At 37.2% G+C, this 17,325-nt stretch overlaps 1 protein-coding gene across 1 annotated transcript in view; it reads left to right on the top strand.

Moving 5' to 3' along the window:
- Window positions 1-10,927, top strand: part of STEAP2 (STEAP2 metalloreductase) — a 19,804-nt gene extending 8,877 nt beyond the window's left edge. The window contains exons 3-5 of the mRNA XM_031030444.2: window positions 4-531; window positions 2,945-3,109; window positions 5,070-10,927. Of these exons, the coding sequence (XP_030886304.1) occupies window positions 4-531; window positions 2,945-3,109; window positions 5,070-5,357 (981 nt within the window). The 3' untranslated portion in view covers window positions 5,358-10,927. The remainder of the gene's footprint in view (window positions 1-3; window positions 532-2,944; window positions 3,110-5,069) is intronic.
- The last annotated feature ends 6,398 nt before the right edge of the window (window positions 10,928-17,325 follow it).

Below are 17,325 nucleotides of genomic sequence, written 5' to 3'. Positions count from 1 at the left end.
CAGGTCTATATATGCAGCAACAATATTCAAGCTCGACAACAGGTTATTGAACTTGCCCGTCAGCTGAATTTCATTCCTGTTGACTTGGGATCATTATCATCAGCCAGGGAGATTGAAAATTTACCCCTGCGACTCTTTACTCTCTGGAGAGGGCCAGTGGTAGCCGCCATTAGCCTAGCCACGTTTTTCTTTCTTTATTCCTTCATCAGAGATGTGATACATCCATATGCTAGAAACCAGCAGAGTGATTTTTACAAGATTCCTATTGAGATTGTGAATAAAACCTTGCCCATAGTTGCCATTACTTTGCTGTCCCTGGTATACCTAGCAGGTCTCCTGGGAGCTGCTTATCAGCTTTATTACGGCACCAAGTATAGGAAATTTCCACCTTGGTTGGAGACCTGGTTACAGTGCAGAAAGCAGCTTGGATTACTAAGTTTTTTCTTCGCTTCGGTCCATGTTGCCTACAGCCTCTGCTTACCAATGAGAAGGTCAGAGCGGTACTTGTTTCTCAACATGGCTTATCAGCAGGTATGGAACATGCTTGTTATTCATCAGATACTAGTAAAATACCTTATCAGTATAATCTGTAAAATGTGAGATTTAAAATAGTGTCAAATTTTACAGACCTTGTGATGGAAATTTTGGCATATTTAGGGAGGGGAAAGAATTTGTTCTTTATACAGTGTTTCTGTATAAGAATTATGTGGCCGATTCAAAATCATTTAGGCTAAAAGCTGCTGCTATCCCTTTCTTTGAAGAATAAGAACAGAAATAAAGGGTTAGTAGGTTTTTTCATTCCTTTTTTTTTTGTTATGACTGCAATGATTGCTTTTAGCATTAAACAGTTATTTCAATGTTTAATTTGGCCGTGTTCTGTGAAATGATAAGGCAATTCTCAGTAAACATATGCGATAAAATTAGAACCACTGAAAATACAAAACAGAATAGGAAGCCAAGATCAGGAGGCATACATATACAAGGCTTTTGTTATCAAAAAGAGGAGGAAATCACTCAGGTGAAGCTTTAGTTCCTGACGCGAACCTTTATAGCACTCAGCTCTGAACGAAAATCTCACAAAGCTTCATGCAAGGAGCTTGATGATGGAGCCGAGTATGAGTTTCCTCAGTGATTCCCATTCAGCAAATGTAACATGAGGGGTTTCACTGATGCTGTTTGATGTAGCATTTACCAGTGACAGCGAGGACACTGCACCAAAACAAATGGGAGCTTTTGCATTTCATAAGGAACCAAGGCATCATGATCCAAGTATGTAGCGCTTGGTACTTAGGCCTATTTCAACAGTTTCAACCTAAAATAATGTGAAAAAAATTAGTAAATTGATGTTCTTTAAGCCATTGTCTCTGTAAAACCCTTCTTCTCTTAACTGAATACGAAGGCTTTGATAACTGCTCCACCAGCCCCCTCACTGGGCATGGAGTTGTTTGCACAGATCTCAGCCCCTCACGGAGGCCGAGCCTGGACACCATCTTAAATTCTTCAAGCTCCTTCTGCCTCAGCCCTTACCTTCCCCCTCCCTGAGGCCCTTCTACTCTGCTCTACTTTCACTTTTTTCAATAGCGTTTACCACCTCCTGATACACTTTATGTTTTCCTTGTTTATTGTATGTACAATAAACTGCTTACCAGTGAGAAGGTCAGAGAGACACTTGTTTCTCAACATGACTTTATCAGCAAGTAAGTTCATCGGAATGTAAGTTCATGAGAGGAGGGACCTTTGTCTGCTTTGTTCACTGATAGATGCCTAATGCCTAGAACTGTGCCTGGCACCTAGTAAGGTGCTCACGAAGTCTATCTGTGGGACGAATGAATGAACTGGGAGGCCGGGTAGGTGCAGGTTGTAAGCTCTGGGTCTACCGAGGTATGTTGCTGTTCTGTATTGTTGTGTAGACATCAAACAAGATAATAAGAGCCTTTTTCCACAGAGGAGCTCTGTGGCTTTTTTCGGGATGTTGGTATGATTGTTCCAGGGGCCTAAGGCTCAGAACTAACTTTTCTTTTTTTTTAAATTCCAAGTTTGTTTGGTTAACTGGAACTGGACAGAGTTAAACTATGTTAAGTTAGAATCTGTTATCCATGAATCGATAGTTATTTAAATCAAAGCTTTAGCCCAGGGAGTCCAACCTTTGATTTATACTCTAATTATATTGTTTACATGTAAACAGACAATTCTGAAAGTAGTCCCTATAGAGAATACCACACATTCAGAGTTAATCAAGTCTGACCTGATTATATATGTATTATCAATGTAAGGAAAAGACATTTGGAAAAGTACTATAGAAGAATGAGGCAATAGGACAGTTGGAAAAGCATAGCAGTGAGGCAATTCAAGAGAATAAATGTTTGCGTTCAGTCTCACTTTATCCATAGGGAAATCTCAGCTTCCTGAGGAAAAGAAAGTAAGAAAAAAGAAATAAATTACATACAAATATTCTTCAAGTGAGAAAAAGAGATACATAATTTAGAAATTCTCTTCCTGGATTCTAAGTTGATCTAAAGCCAGGATGTACCCAAAATAGTCAACCGAGTTTAAACCAACTTAGAAAAGTACCTCAAAACTAAGTCTAACTGCCAGTACTTTTTTTATGTCACCTTGGAACCAACCACTTGGCATTCCTGGTCTTGGGACTCCAGACTCCCTGTAACTGTGATGTATGACAGCGTAGGTGGCAGATTTACCCACCCCCTCGCATGTATGCAAGGAAAGAGAGACTCTTAGTCCTCCTTTTATTTAACTCTCCCTTCTCTTTTCCCCACATCTGGCACAATACCATCCGGTAATAGGTTCTCCATCCCAGTCTGTTAAATTGAAAAAATACAGCTTAAATATGTCTATATATGATGTATTCTTATGCCAAGAGTGAACTGTGCCGAATCTGTGAATATTCTGCCAAATAGAGGAAATTCACATTTACTCTCATTAGGTTCATGCAAATATTGAAAACTCTTGGAACGAGGAAGAAGTTTGGAGAATTGAAATGTATATCTCCTTTGGCATAATGAGCCTTGGCTTACTGTCCCTCCTGGCAGTCACCTCTATCCCGTCAGTGAGCAATGCTTTAAACTGGAGGGAATTCAGTTTTATTCAGGTACGTGGGTTTTTTTGGTGAGAGGTTGGGCGGCATAGAATTTAAGTGTTAAGTACAGTTTAATTTTAAATATGCTTTTTTTTAAAAGAATGCCTTTGGGGCTGCATTTATGTATCTAGCTCAAGGAACGAAAATTGCTGGAAGCCAGCCTAGGACCATTCTGGTTTAGCAAGCAAAAGACCAGTACAGTATTCTACTAGAAGACTTTGATAGCCCTGCCTACTGTGTTATGGATAAAGTTTGTTTTAAAAAGAAAAAAAATGAAGGTGGGGGATGGGTAAGCTTAGATCAAGTTCAGCGCCAAAAGTCAGTTTGTTACTTGACCAATGAGTGAAGAATTTCTTTATATTTTGAGTCACTCTGATCCGTCTAGAAAAATCTCATTAATTTGAATTCAGGTGGGGAGGTCAGTCTGAATATTGTACAAGAAATGTGTGTGTAAACACACAGACACAAATAGTGGCAAATTAGGTGACTGGGCTGATGGATTGCAACAAGCAACCACCCTTATGAATCCTGTTCGTATATGTATTTCGTGTGTTAGTTGTATATATGTGTCTATGAGTATATACAAAAGGGTTTCAAAACGGCTCTGTGTTCTTTAATAAACATTCACCTTCTCCAGTAAGAGTTACTTAAGAAATGTACATATTTATAAAATATGTAACTCAAATTTAGACCCCACCTATATTATCACAAAGTCAGTATTGGTTGTATCCAAATAGTTGGGTGACTCTCATTTGGTGGTACACTCAATTCTGTTTTGTTTTGTTTGTCTATGTGCTTGAGCTTTTTTTTTTTCCCCCCAAGTCATCTAAAGAGCTCATTCAAGTTAAGGGCATCTCCCTATCTGAATTCATTTTTCCTTCTTGAAGGAAAGAAAACATAAATACTTTTCCAACTGTCAGTTTAATCACACCTGAATAGAAATAGAAGGCCCTCTGATAAAAGGTGTTAGATGGGTGCAAGTGATCATTAAATTGAGATGAGTAACTGCAAAACAGAACAGCTTTCTGCTAGAGAGTTGAGCCTTTCCCAGTGAAGTTAGACATTACATCATTAGACTGATGTAATGTTACAGAGACCATTTCTCAAAGTAAGCGATCAAACGTAGTAATTTAGGGAGCCCAGAATGCTGACCTTTTAGATTTTCACCTACGAACCGCTTAATGGAAGTACTCTTAATAATTTCATTTAATGTGGTCAATAAAACCACATGTTTGAAATGTTATTCATATTACATGCTAATACTATAAGATTTTTCATATTTACCTCCAGCTAGTATATATATGTGGGGCAGGGTGTGGGGGGAGCGTATACCCAATGAGAATGCTTTTCAGCACTTAATTTTATTATATATGTATATATATATGTGAATATATATACATATATACACATATTTTTTAATACACATAACTGGTGGAAATGTGGATAACCTTTGTAAAGAAGTTCTGCAGTTTTCATCAGTACTCTTAAGGAAAACCCAGATGTTTTGACCAGTAATCCCCCTATTAGAAATAAGTTCTAAGGGAATAAACCAAAATACAGAAAAGGGCTTATAGTGGAGGAAAGTTGGAAACAGTACATGATCAACAAAAAAGGAATGATTAAGTAATTTATAACACATCCATTCAATAGAATATTACATAGCATTTGAGTCATGTTTTCATATTTAATGACATAAGGAAAAGGTTCTTGATATAATAATCAGTATTAAACTATATGCAGTGTGGCTTTATTTGTATAAAATAAGATGTGCAAACACATAAATAAATATATATGAAATTTATGGAAATATTAAAATTGTTTAATTCAGTAGAGAACAAAGAGTAGCTCAATAATTTAAGATAAAGTAGTTTTAACGCACACTGTAAGTATGGTGTAGCTGGACAGGTTAATTTATGAGTTTGAATAATTTGTTCCTTATTCTCTGTTTCTTTTTCTTCCTCCTCTACCCAAGTCTACACTTGGATATGTCGCTCTGCTCATAAGTACTTTCCATGTTTTAATTTATGGATGGAAACGAGCTTTTGAAGAAGAGTACTACCGGTTTTACACCCCACCAAACTTCGTTCTTGCTCTTGTTTTGCCCTCAATTGTAATTCTGGGTAAGATCATTTTACTCCTTCCATGTGTAAGCCGAAAGCTAAAGAGAATTAAAAAAGGCTGGGAAAAGAGCCAATTTCTAGAAGAAGGTATTGGAGGAGCAGTCCCTCATCTCTCACCGGAGAGGGTTACAGTAATGTGATGATAAATGGTGCTTCATTGATGCCATGTAGAGTTCCACTCATGCCATTGTTTTTATGACTTTCTTTATGTCATTTGCAAGTGCACTGTCAAATTGATGTGGGCTGAAATCTGTCCAGTAAGATCTCAACCAAATTAGTGGTAGGAGTTTCTTGAAATTAATTTTCACAGATGTCGTATTTTGGCAATATGAATTTTTGTTGTCAGCTTGTCCATTTTGTTTTGCACAACCATAACACTCTTGTTATTTTAACAAACTGTATTCCATAATCAGGCAAAGATATTTCTGGTTAATAATATAGATACAACATAATGTTAAAAAAAACCAGCAGAATTTTAAGTTTTAGTGTAATTTAATGGATATGTGTTTTTTTTTTTTTTCTGAAGCTTACCTAAGGTTTTCATTGTTATCCAGCTCAAGAAATAGAAATGCATAATCACACATTAACTTTAAGAAAGGTCACATTACATTAGCATCTAGGTAAGGGTAAATGGTAACATTCCTATATTTTTCTCATAAGATCGATTTTGAAGAATGTAATTAATTATATGAACCAGTGTGATCTGTGAACAAACACAAATTAAAAAAAAAAATCGAATCTGAAATTATATTTGAAATGCAATGGAGACATGAAATGCATACTGATAATATGTACCTCATGAAAGATTTTATTCCTTATCTTGTTACAGAGCAGTTTCATTTGCCTGTTATTATGTTAGTTAGGGAGAAGACCATGATATTTGGCTTCCAAAAGTGATTTTTCTAATATGGTACCAAGCCTGGGAATCTTACAGTTGTTTCCACTTAGAGGGAAGGTGTGAAATTTACCCACCAATAGTTGTTTGTCAGCTGATCTATGTTGTTGCACGTTGGTCAGACCCCACTTTTATCTGCTATAAGATTTTACTGATGTTCACTGAGGGATGGTAACATGCCAGGCACTGTTCTAAGCACTTTACTTATATTATCCCATGTTGATATTTATAACAAGTCCACGACAGAGGTAGTTACTATCCTCATTTTACGTATGAGAAAACAGAAGGTTAGAAGAGTAATTTGCCCAAGGTCATGCAGTTAGTAAGAGGCAGAGCCAGCATTCAAGTCGAGGCAGTCCTATTTCAGAGGCTCCAGTTTTAACCGCCAGGCTGATGGTCCCTGCTCCGTCCCCATGCGTTACCATGATGCCAATCTGGATGCTTCCTCTTTGGTCAGTAAAGGCATTGACATTCTTTACAGTGTGTTGTGGGTATCAAAAATTTATGAAAATATTACAGTCATATATTTATGATTGCTTGTGGGATAAACTACAGTTCCTTACCTTGCAAGAGGATCTTGCCTGGGACATGACCTTGGAGACCCATGGCGGTCCAATACGATTCCCTATGCAGTGAGGGACTCCAGGAGAGATAGGACCATAGCAGTTTTAATGAATGGCTGAGGTCCTACAGAATCTTTAAAAATCCCTGTAGAGTTTTTTCTCTTCCAGAGAAGTCCTCCTGCCTGTTCAACCATTCAGTAGGGACCAGTTTGCAAGCATTAAGGATATTAAGAAAAGTGGTTAGGGGCGCCTGGGTGGCTCAGTCATTAAGTGTCTGCCTTCTGCTCAGGTCATGATCCCAGGGTCCTGGGATTGCGCCCCACATCGGGCTCCCTGCTCCGCGGGAGGCCTGCTTCTCCCTGTCCCACTCCCCCTGCTTGTGTTCCCTCTCTCACTGTGTCTCTCGTCAAATAAATAAATAAAATATTTTTTTTAAAAAAAGAAAAGTGGTTAATTATAAATCTACTCGAGATATAATAATCATACATATTATTCATAAAATTTTTTAGTGCTGACATTCCACATTAAAACTGCATTTTGTTCAAACCTTGATTAGAATGCCCAACATTTTTTTCCCATTTGTTCTTTCCTTATTAAACTAGAAAGTTGCAGATAAGATACAAGTATGCATTATGTAATTATATATCCTGAAATTATTACTTTTCTAAACTTACCCACTGAGGTACTACTGAATGCAGCCACAATAAAAGGAGTTTTGGTGTGGGGGCAGAGGGAGAGAGAGAATCTTAAGCTGGCTGCACACCCAGGGGCCCAATGGGGGGCTTGATCTCACGACCTGAGCCAAGATCAGGAGTCGGACCCTTAACCGGGTGAGCCACCCAGGCATCCATAGAAGGAGTTTTATTTAGTGGAAGCTACCTTTCCCACCATTGGCTCTTTCCCTACTGCTGCACCCTGTCAATTTGGTAAATCACTCATGATTCTCTGGTGTTCTCTTCTTGGTGAATTTTAAGTATCTTGTACTTCTTAATTGAGCTCTCCATTTTCTTTATTTTAATTCTGTTCTTTCCCTCTTGATAATCACTTACTTGCTAGTTCTTAGTAGGAATTCAGTTGGGTGATAACTTTTAAAGGGAAATACCCATAAACTGTTGTAGGGCATTACTGAAATTAACAGCATATTTTCAATATTTGCTCCTCAAGTTTCACTCTCAAGACCATGCTTTCACCAGTTAATGTAAAAATACAATGAAATATTCTTAAAAGTTAGATGACTATTGAATTATATTGTTGCATGTGTATATTAAGTAGCCAATAATATAAATAACATTATCAAGGGCGCCTGGGTGGCTCAGTTGGTTAAGCGACTGCCTTCGGCTCAGGTCATGATCCTGGAGTCCCGGGATTGAGTCCCATATCAGGCTCCCTGCTCGGCAGGGAGTCTGCTTCTCCCTCTGACCCTCCCCCCTCTCATATGCTCTCTCTCTCTCATTCTCTCTCTCATAAATAAATAAAATCTTTGAAAAAAAAATAATCATTTATAAATAACATTATCACTACTACAGATAAATGGGGCCTTTGAAAATGTGAAAATAAAAACAAAATTTATGAAAATGTATATAGGATGTAGCTTTTGTTTCAAATGATAATATCTCCTTTTTAGTACTACAAAGATGAAATAATTTTGAAGTTTTAGAATAAATGTAATATATTCATTATAATTCTAAATGTTTAAAAGCCTTTCTAAAAATACAGAAATACTGACTTTTGTTTATTTAATTGACTTTTAATTGCTTTATTTTACCATTTTCTACCAGATTATTTTTCTTACTCATTATTTCTCATAATCACTTTTTTTTAAGTCATTACTCTGGCCTCAGAAGTAGGACTGAATTCTGCTCTTGCTAGGTATGAGAAAGTGGTGGGAACTTTCAAGTAGTGCGGTTTGTTTCCTGATGTGTATTTTGAGAAGTGCCCCTGAGAAAATTATAAGAATGTAGAAAATATACCCAGTCTTAATCCTATGCAAAAAAACTAAGTAATTTTTTCCTAAGAGGAAAATAATCATGGGCTGAATCATGCTATTTAGCGTTTGTGTGCAGATTTCATATGTCTCCTCTATTAAGAATATTTAAAACCATGTTTAAATAAGATTATATTCATGCTAACATATATTTTTCAAAGCATATATGGAAATTTAGCCCAGATTGTCTACATGTAGAGATTTTTATTTAAATTTTAAAATATTTTAAAGTATGAAGAAATTATATTTATAGGTATTTATTGGAGATAATTATTTTGTGCTACATACAGGATTGGCTAGTGAGCTCCAGTATTAAGCTACCTGATTAATTTCTTATAAATTAGCCTAATCTTGACTTGATTAAGGAATTTTACTTTCAAAATTAATTTGATAATAGTAATTTAAGGTATATTCATGCTTACAAATTATGAAAATTATTTGTGTAAAAGGGCTTCAAGAATATATCATATCCGGGGCGCCTGGGTGGCTCAGTTGGTTAAGCGACTGCCTTCGGCTCAGGTCATGATCCTGGAGTCCCGGGATCGAGTCCCGCATCGGGCTCCCTGCTCAGCAGGGGGTCTGCTTCTCCCTCTGACCCTCCCCCCTCTCATGTGCTCTCTCTCTCTCTCTCTCATTCTCTCTCTCAAATAAATAAATAAATAAAATCTTTAAAAAAATATATATCATATCCGATTTTTGTATTGTTTATCTCTTACATAATATGATAAAATTTTAATTGTTTTTAATTGTTTTTAATTGCCTTTTGCCATTAAACTGTTTCATAATAAATTCTGTACGAAGAGTTTTGCCCCCAAATAGAGGTTTATTTGTGAAATGGCAGGTTTCTTATGTGATATTTTAAATGAAGTACCCATAAATGTAACTCATAACTATTTCTTTAGGAATACTTTAAACATTGAACCTGTGTCAGTCTATAGAATCTCTGTTTTGAAATAAGTATTCAAACAGCCTAAAATTTGGTGTTGAAATTATTTTGTGAATTCCTGATCTAAAGTATTGCTACACATAGTATAACATGCCTCAGTCGTGTTACGATTTCTACTTGTGATGTGTTGTCATGAAAAGGAGATAGATGCTCCACCCTCAATTGTTCATAAGTAAATATTCAGTATATGTAATTGCTCTAAATGAACCTGTACTGATTTTCGTGGAAACACAGTCTGTTCTTACCTTTGAACAGTGAATTTTACAGGAATGAATGGGTTCTTCAATTTTTTTAATGCAAGAAAATTATAAAGTGCTAATATTCAGAGATTCTGTCCAAAACAATATTTAGTTCAGCCTAACACACATACATACTGATATTTTTTTAATTTTCCAAATCATTGGCCTTCCATCATGCAGTCATCCAAAATTAGGGCAGGCTATACATATAGGATTCTCCCAGTGGCTGGATAGGCTAAATTAAATCACCAAAACAGGTGCTTTTGTATGATTTTCAAATTGCCAGCTTCAAGGACGTATCCTCTTAAGATTTTCCTTGAAGGTCCTTCATAGCTTTGCAGGTATCCAGCCTGCAGAGGAACTGGAAGTTGTCTCCCAATGTCTGGTTACCCTACTTCTTGAAAAGCTGCTGCCCATCACATTACTCAACTGCCCTTGCAATTAGGTGTCCCAATGGGACTGAGGGTTGGCCAGTGAGATGTAGGGGGACGTATGAGTAACTTCTTAGAAGTCTCTTCAAAGAAAAGCAGCATGTGTTCTTTATCTCATTCCTCCATCTTGCTGCCGGAATTGTGGATACAACAGGAGGCCTGGCAAATGTCCAAGAGGACCAAGGCCACACCCGAAGGAATGCCAGTTAGAAACTAGAAAGATCTTGACTCCTTCACTATTCGACTCCCTTTTCCTATATTTGACCTGCTGTATATTTGGGTTTCTTTATATGAAGTCAAAACAAATCCATTCTGGCCTTCAGTTCTTTGTCGTGATACTGTTTAACACTGTTTGAATGAACTAGATTGCAGTAAATCTTACCTTTAAAAGTTTTTAAAGGATAATGTGCGATTCACATTAGAATTGATTTTCCACTGTTAATTATACTCATTTTCTTGCCTTGATCTTTCATTAGATATTTTGTATCTGCTTGGAAAAATACCGTCTTCTTTATAACTGTGTAATGGGTATTTGTTAAAACTCTGTAATCTCCAAAATATTGCTATCAAATTACATGCCATGTTTTTATATCATTCTCATAGATATGCCTTATGAACATCTAAATAAAAAGTGTTATTTAATGTGTTTTAACTTCTTTTTTGAAATGTTATATACAAATGGATTTTTCTTTCTTACTGAATAATTATTTCAATATTTGATGGAGACCATCTATTTCTTTGTAGAAGTATCTAGAAAGCAATACATGTAATAGTTTTGGGGTTTTGGAGGTTTTCTTTGTTTGTTTTTGCCAAGATAGTCATTTAGGAAAATACCCACCGAATGAGGTAGTATTTTAAAAATTATTTCAGGGGCACCTGGCTGGCTTAGTCCGTGGAGCATGCAACTCTTAATCTCGGGATTGTAAGCTTGAGCCCCACATTGGGTTCAGAGAGTACTTAAAAAAAAGACTTTAAAAAATTTTATTTCGGGGCACCTGGGGTGGCTCATTCGGTTAAGTGTCTGCCTTCGGCTCAGGTCATGATCCCAGGGACCTGGGATCGAGCCCCGCATCAGGCTCCCTGCTCCGCGGGAAGCCTGCTTCTCCCTCTCCCACTCCCCCTGCTTGTGTTCCCTCTCTCGCTGTGTCTCTGTCAAATAAATAAAATCTTTAAAAAAAAAAATTTATTTCATTTTACTAGCATTCATTAAGTATCTTTAAACCAGGGCTCAACATATAATAGTCAAGCTATATTTTCTAAGCTCCCTGATAGCAAAAAACTGTATCTTATTCACTAGTATATTCCCAGTGTCTAATGCAGGATGATTCCACAGATACTAATGAGATAATGAATGCTGACTCATCTTTAGAGAAAATTATGTTATTTATCACCCTACCTTCATGCGGCTGTGCCTGCATCCTCCTGCCCACACCCCTCCCCATCATTGTCTCTACCTCTTGCCTTGCCTGCTGGCCACCATCACCACCGTCGCAACACTGTGTTGAGGAGAAACGGACATTGGTGCCTGTGCACGGGATCTGGGGAAGCTCTAGCTTGCCCCGCAGCTGCCAGGAAATGCATGGGTATTAATGTCCTGAGAGTAGGGTTGCCAGGTAAAATACAGGACACTCAGTTATTATGAAATGCAGACAAACAATGAATAATTTTTTATGTAACTCTATTACAAATATTGCATGGGACTTTTTTTGTTTGTGTTTGCTAAATCTGGCAACACGACCTGAGGGTAATCTTTGACCATAGAGATGTAGCACAAGAGGGAGCTGGTGCATAAATTCTCCCTTCCTTTCCCCCAGATAAGCTGTTCCTTAGTGCAGTAATTCTTAAGGCCTCCATGAAAATATCATAAAAGACTGAGCAGTTAATTAAACTGCATTTGTTCCAAAGCTATGGCCAGCTCAGTAACACCTATATTTGCCAGCCTCCACTTCTACCTTTTCCTGACCTGCTTCCCAGAGAGAGTGCCACCAATTAAATTGGCAGCAGGTAAATGTTTGTCATTTGTTTATGGTAGGCTCTAGGGAACCTAGGCTGGCAAATTAACTTTGGTAGTGGATTCTTCAAATAGAAAATGAAACATGACATAAATGATGATTTTGACAAAGTCAGGCACTCAGGCTCAAAATTCAGATCGGTTGAGAGCTCAGAGTGGATACATCTCCCAAGGGCAGATTCACGTTGATCAAATGTACAGTGATTGTTAAATCAGAATAGCCGTTTATCACCACTGTGAGAAATAATCAATGTCCTACAGGTAAGGATAGCAGTGTTGCCTTAACTAAGCATATTATATTCTTTAATTTGTTCTTTATAAGAATTTATATTATAAACCAAAGTATGCTGGGATTTGTTACAGACTGAATTATATCTCCCTAGAATTCATATTAATTCATAGGGCCTTTAAAGAGGTAATTAAGTTGGGCGCCTGGGTGGCTCAGTTGGTTAAGCGACTGCCTTCGGCTCAGGTCATGATCCTGGAGACCCAGGATCGAGTCCCGCATCGGGCTCCCTGCTCGGCAGGGAGTCTGCTTCTCCCTCTGCCCCTCCCCCCTCTCATGTGCTCTCTCTCTCTCATTCTCTCTCTCTCAAATAAATAAATAAAAAATCTTTAAAAAAAAGGTAATTAAGTTAAAATGAGTTCATATGGGTAGGCCCTAATCCAAGGATGACTGGCGTCCTTAAAAGAAGAGGAGATAAAGACAGAGAGGGAAGACCATGTTATGACAAAAGGAGAAAATGGCCATCTATAAGCCAAGGAGAGAGGCCTCAAGAATGAAACCAATCTTGGACATTTTAATCATGGAGTTCTAGCCTCCAGATTGTGAGGAAATAAAATTTCTGTTGTGTAAGCCACCTAGTCTGTGGTATTTATTTTGGCACCCCTAGCAAATTAATATAGAACCTATGGAATCAGAGCAGGTCAAGTCAGTTATAGACCTTGAATAATTAATGTTATTGGAATAAACTTATCTGTTTAATCCTGCTCCACAATAAAGACGGTTCTATCCTGGGGGTACTACCTCTAACCTCCCACCATGTAAATACAATAGTTTTTAGTTTTAAAAGCTTGAGAGCATTTTCATTTCATGGAATATTCCTATGTCATGGGACTGAAGCTTTGATCAGGTAAAGAAGTGCTCCATAAATTTGTTTCATTTACATATTACCATTGATTTAGTTTCTCCATTAAGCATGAATAGCTCCTCCACATTCCTGTTTAAAAAATCACTTGCAATTTGGATTATTAGTACATTTTTTATTAGAATGGTTGACTTCAGAGGTGGCTGTTCTTTTACTTTTGTTTTCTGTTGCATGTACTTCTTACTCCCAGATTTGAACTAATGATTCTGTTGGAAAGAAGCAATTACTTTTCTTTCTCTCTTAGGCTTTGTTTCTGTAACAATCAACCTGAAAGATTTTTTAAAACACTAAAGTAGATGAAATTCCAGCTTTATATGTATTCTTCCTGTTACATAATTCCCCTAAAGCTAATCTACTAAGACTATACTCTAATTACATTTTCTTATGTGCTATAAAAATTCTCTGTTTAAAATAGATTACTCTGACTCACAAAGGAATAACATTTGCTTGAACATTTGGAACATCTGGCATGAGTTTAGAGACTACAAAATTCATATGTAATCTAAAATACTTAATAGAAACATTCTTAAGTTGTACTAATGCATAATTATAATTTTACTAAACATTGCTAATTAGGCAGTGTGCAAACAAGTATCAGAAAAAATATCAGAAGGACAATGTTATTTCTTAATATTACACTTATGTTAAAAATATACTTTATTTTAAAAGTTAAAAATCTGGAACTCATGATGTAATATATGTTGGCTAACTGAATTTAAATAAAATAAAAAATAAATGTATATACGTCAACATATCATTAAAATGTCTAATCTTCAATCTACAGCTTTTAAGAAATTGCAATTTTAACTTAACAAAGATGTTAAATTCTACAAAATTGTTATCAGAGTGAAGCATTTCTATTCTCTAATTTTAATTCTCATATGTTTCTTTACTATTATCTTTTGTTGAAATAATTTACCATTCCAGTAGTTAGCCATTTTACCTTTACATCCTTTTGTGTTCTGGTGTCTGGAAAATGTCCTGTGCTCCTGACTTAGAGCCTTCAGAAATCTGTATTAAAGAAGGTTCCATGAATAATGATTAAACTTAAATCCACTACCTAATTCAAACACTTAAGGCTTTTTTTTTTTTTTTTAAGGGGGAGGAAGAGGGAGAGAGAACCTGAGAGAAAGTGAGAGAGAGGAAGAGGGAGAGAGAATCTGAAGCAGACTCCACAGTAGCACAAAGCCCAACATCGAGCTCCATCCCACAACCACAAGATCATGACCGGAGCTAAAACCAAGAGTCACTTAACCAACTGAGCCACCCAGGTGCCCCCACTGAAAGCTTTTTAAAAGCCTAATTGGTGCATTTACCAAAAAGTTAAGTCGGTTGGGCATCTGCCTTTGGCTCAAGTTATGATCTCCGGGACGTGGGACTGAGCCCCATGAAGGGCTCCCCACTCGGTGGAGTGTGTGCTTCTCCCTCTCCCTCTAAACCCCACTTATGCTCTGTCTCTCTCTCTCAAATAGATAATTAAAATCTTAAAAAAAAACTCCAAAATACTACTAATGAAAACACAAGCACATACACACTAGACCAGTGCTTCTCAATTTTAATGTGCATACTAATCACCTGACAATCTAGTTAAAATGGAGATTCTGCTTCACTCAGTCTCTCCTGGGGCCAGAACTTACACATCCCTAACAAGCACCTAGGTAATGCCTATGTAGATAGTTCAAGGACCCCATTTTGAGTAACAAGGACTTAGTGTTTACCTTACTCTGGATAGCTTATGAAATGCTTTAATTTGGCTTCAAATCAAATTTAAAAACGAATTTATAATTTAATGAACATTTACTGAGTACCATTCGCCAGACCAGGAGCAAAACATCACCCAGTAACTTGTTACACGTGCAAACCCTTGGACCCCAGACTTAACTGAAGCTGACTCTGGAGATGGGGCTCAGGTGTTGGTTTTAATTAGCTTTCCAGATGATTCTGATGCATGCTAAATTTTGAGAAACACTACTCTAGATACTGTGCTGAGGGTTTGGGGTGCAAATCTGGATAAGAGGTTCTCCTTGCTTTCAAAAGTCTCTAGTAGGAAGGGGTTGGGCAGCTGAGTCAATAAATACCACTAAGTATGTGGTGAGTACAAAACCATATGACAAAGTGGCATCTAACAGAGGATGTAAAGAAGGTTCCCCCCCCAAAGTCACATGAGCTGAGTTTCATAGGGAGCTAAACATCTGCAGACAGTCCCATGTACAACATATGCAAAGGTAAGGCAGGAAAAAGCTTGGTAGCTTTGTAAAACAACAAATAATTCATTCAAGATGGCTTGAATGTGGAGTGTTGGTTGTTTCTCACCTGGTTGCCTCTCACTCTCAGAGTAAAACAAATACCATTAGAGCTAAAAACAAAAAAAACAAAAAAACACAAAATTGGGATCTTTTAACTTCCCAGGTAAGGCAACCCATTTCTATGAAGAATTTCACTGATTTCACTGAGACGGAGAAGAGTTTTTAAGTGCTAGAAAGGGGAAGCTCATGGGAGTTATGCTAATTAAGCATTGGAAACTGGTGCTCTGGATATAGGACAGAATGAATATACAGGTTTGTAAACAATTGAAGTAAAGTAAATATCCTTGTGCTTGTGTGTCAGGAAAGTGCAATTAAGTCCAATGAGGAGAGTGTCACTTTCCAGTCACTGAGGTTTATGGACCCTTATCAGAATCAGCCTATTGTGCTGAAACACAATAGTCAGTTGATAACCACCAAATAAGCTCTGCTTTAAGTGGAAAATTTTTCTTCACAGTCCCTCCTCTGCATCTTTCCTTCTGAGATGCCAGGCTCAACACACAAAGGATAACCAAATCATCCAGTTGTCAGCTCTCCATTACTATACTATATTTGGGTGCCGTTCTCACAGAATTCCATTGTGTTTATTCAAGTGATTTCAGTCTCTCCTTTTGATGTGGTATACTCAGAATGTGCAACAGCAATTTAGCTGACGTTAATACACTTGACACACCCTTTACACTCTCCTGGAGTAATAGCAACCTTAGACCTACTGAACCCACCTCTAGTTGTAAGGTCTGAGAGGAGCTCTAAAAATACCAATGAGTAGCTGTAAAGATAAAAGAAAAAAAGAATGCTGAAGTCGAGGCAAGGGAGTTACAAGGAGGGGAGAGTGGTCAATAGGGTAAAATACTAGAGATTAAGTACAGCAAGATGAGGACAGGAAAGTGTCCACAGACCTTGACCACAGTGTAGGTGACCTCAGGGCAGTTTCAAGGAACCTAGGATGAGGAAAGTGGAAGAATAAACATAAGTGAGGAAATAGTTACTAGAAATGCTCAATTCTCTTTCAAAAAAGCTTGGTTCCTTTGGCTATGATTTACATCAAGTGCTTCCATGCCCAATCTAGTTTTTCTGTTTCTTTTTATTTGTACCACCAGAAATGTCATTCAGTCAAATGTCGGATGTTTGAACCGGTTAAGGAACCTTAGAAATCACCGACCAACCAGCTCATTCTACAAATGAGAGAAATGCTGGGAGGTGAAGTGAAATTTTTACGAAGTTTGTTACGTGTAATTTTTAAGGCTATAAACTTTATAGACAATATAAAAATTCACGTTTAAATCTTGAAGAGTTTCTGAAGGCTAAAAAAAAAAAGACTGAAAGGTTTAAAGGATTTTAAGATATGTTTTCATAGCCACGGCTTTGGGGGTGATTAAGTTATACTGGTGATTATCATGAGCAGCTTTCCATTAAAGTCTTGACCTTTCTTGTGTCATTACTCAGGATACGATGGATAGATAACACAATAATAAAGATAAAGATAATCCTGACCATTTACCTGAGTACTTATTAAATGCCAAGCACCGCTTTACAAAACTACCATCTCATACTACCCTCTCACAGCAATCCTATTGGTAAGAAAAGT

The sequence above is a fragment of the Leptonychotes weddellii genome, chromosome 12, assembly GCF_054177405.1.
Source record: "Leptonychotes weddellii isolate Sample4059 chromosome 12, ASM5417740v2, whole genome shotgun sequence".
Taxonomy (NCBI): domain Eukaryota; kingdom Metazoa; phylum Chordata; class Mammalia; order Carnivora; family Phocidae; genus Leptonychotes; species Leptonychotes weddellii.
This window is presented reverse-complemented; position numbering and strand designations above follow the sequence as displayed.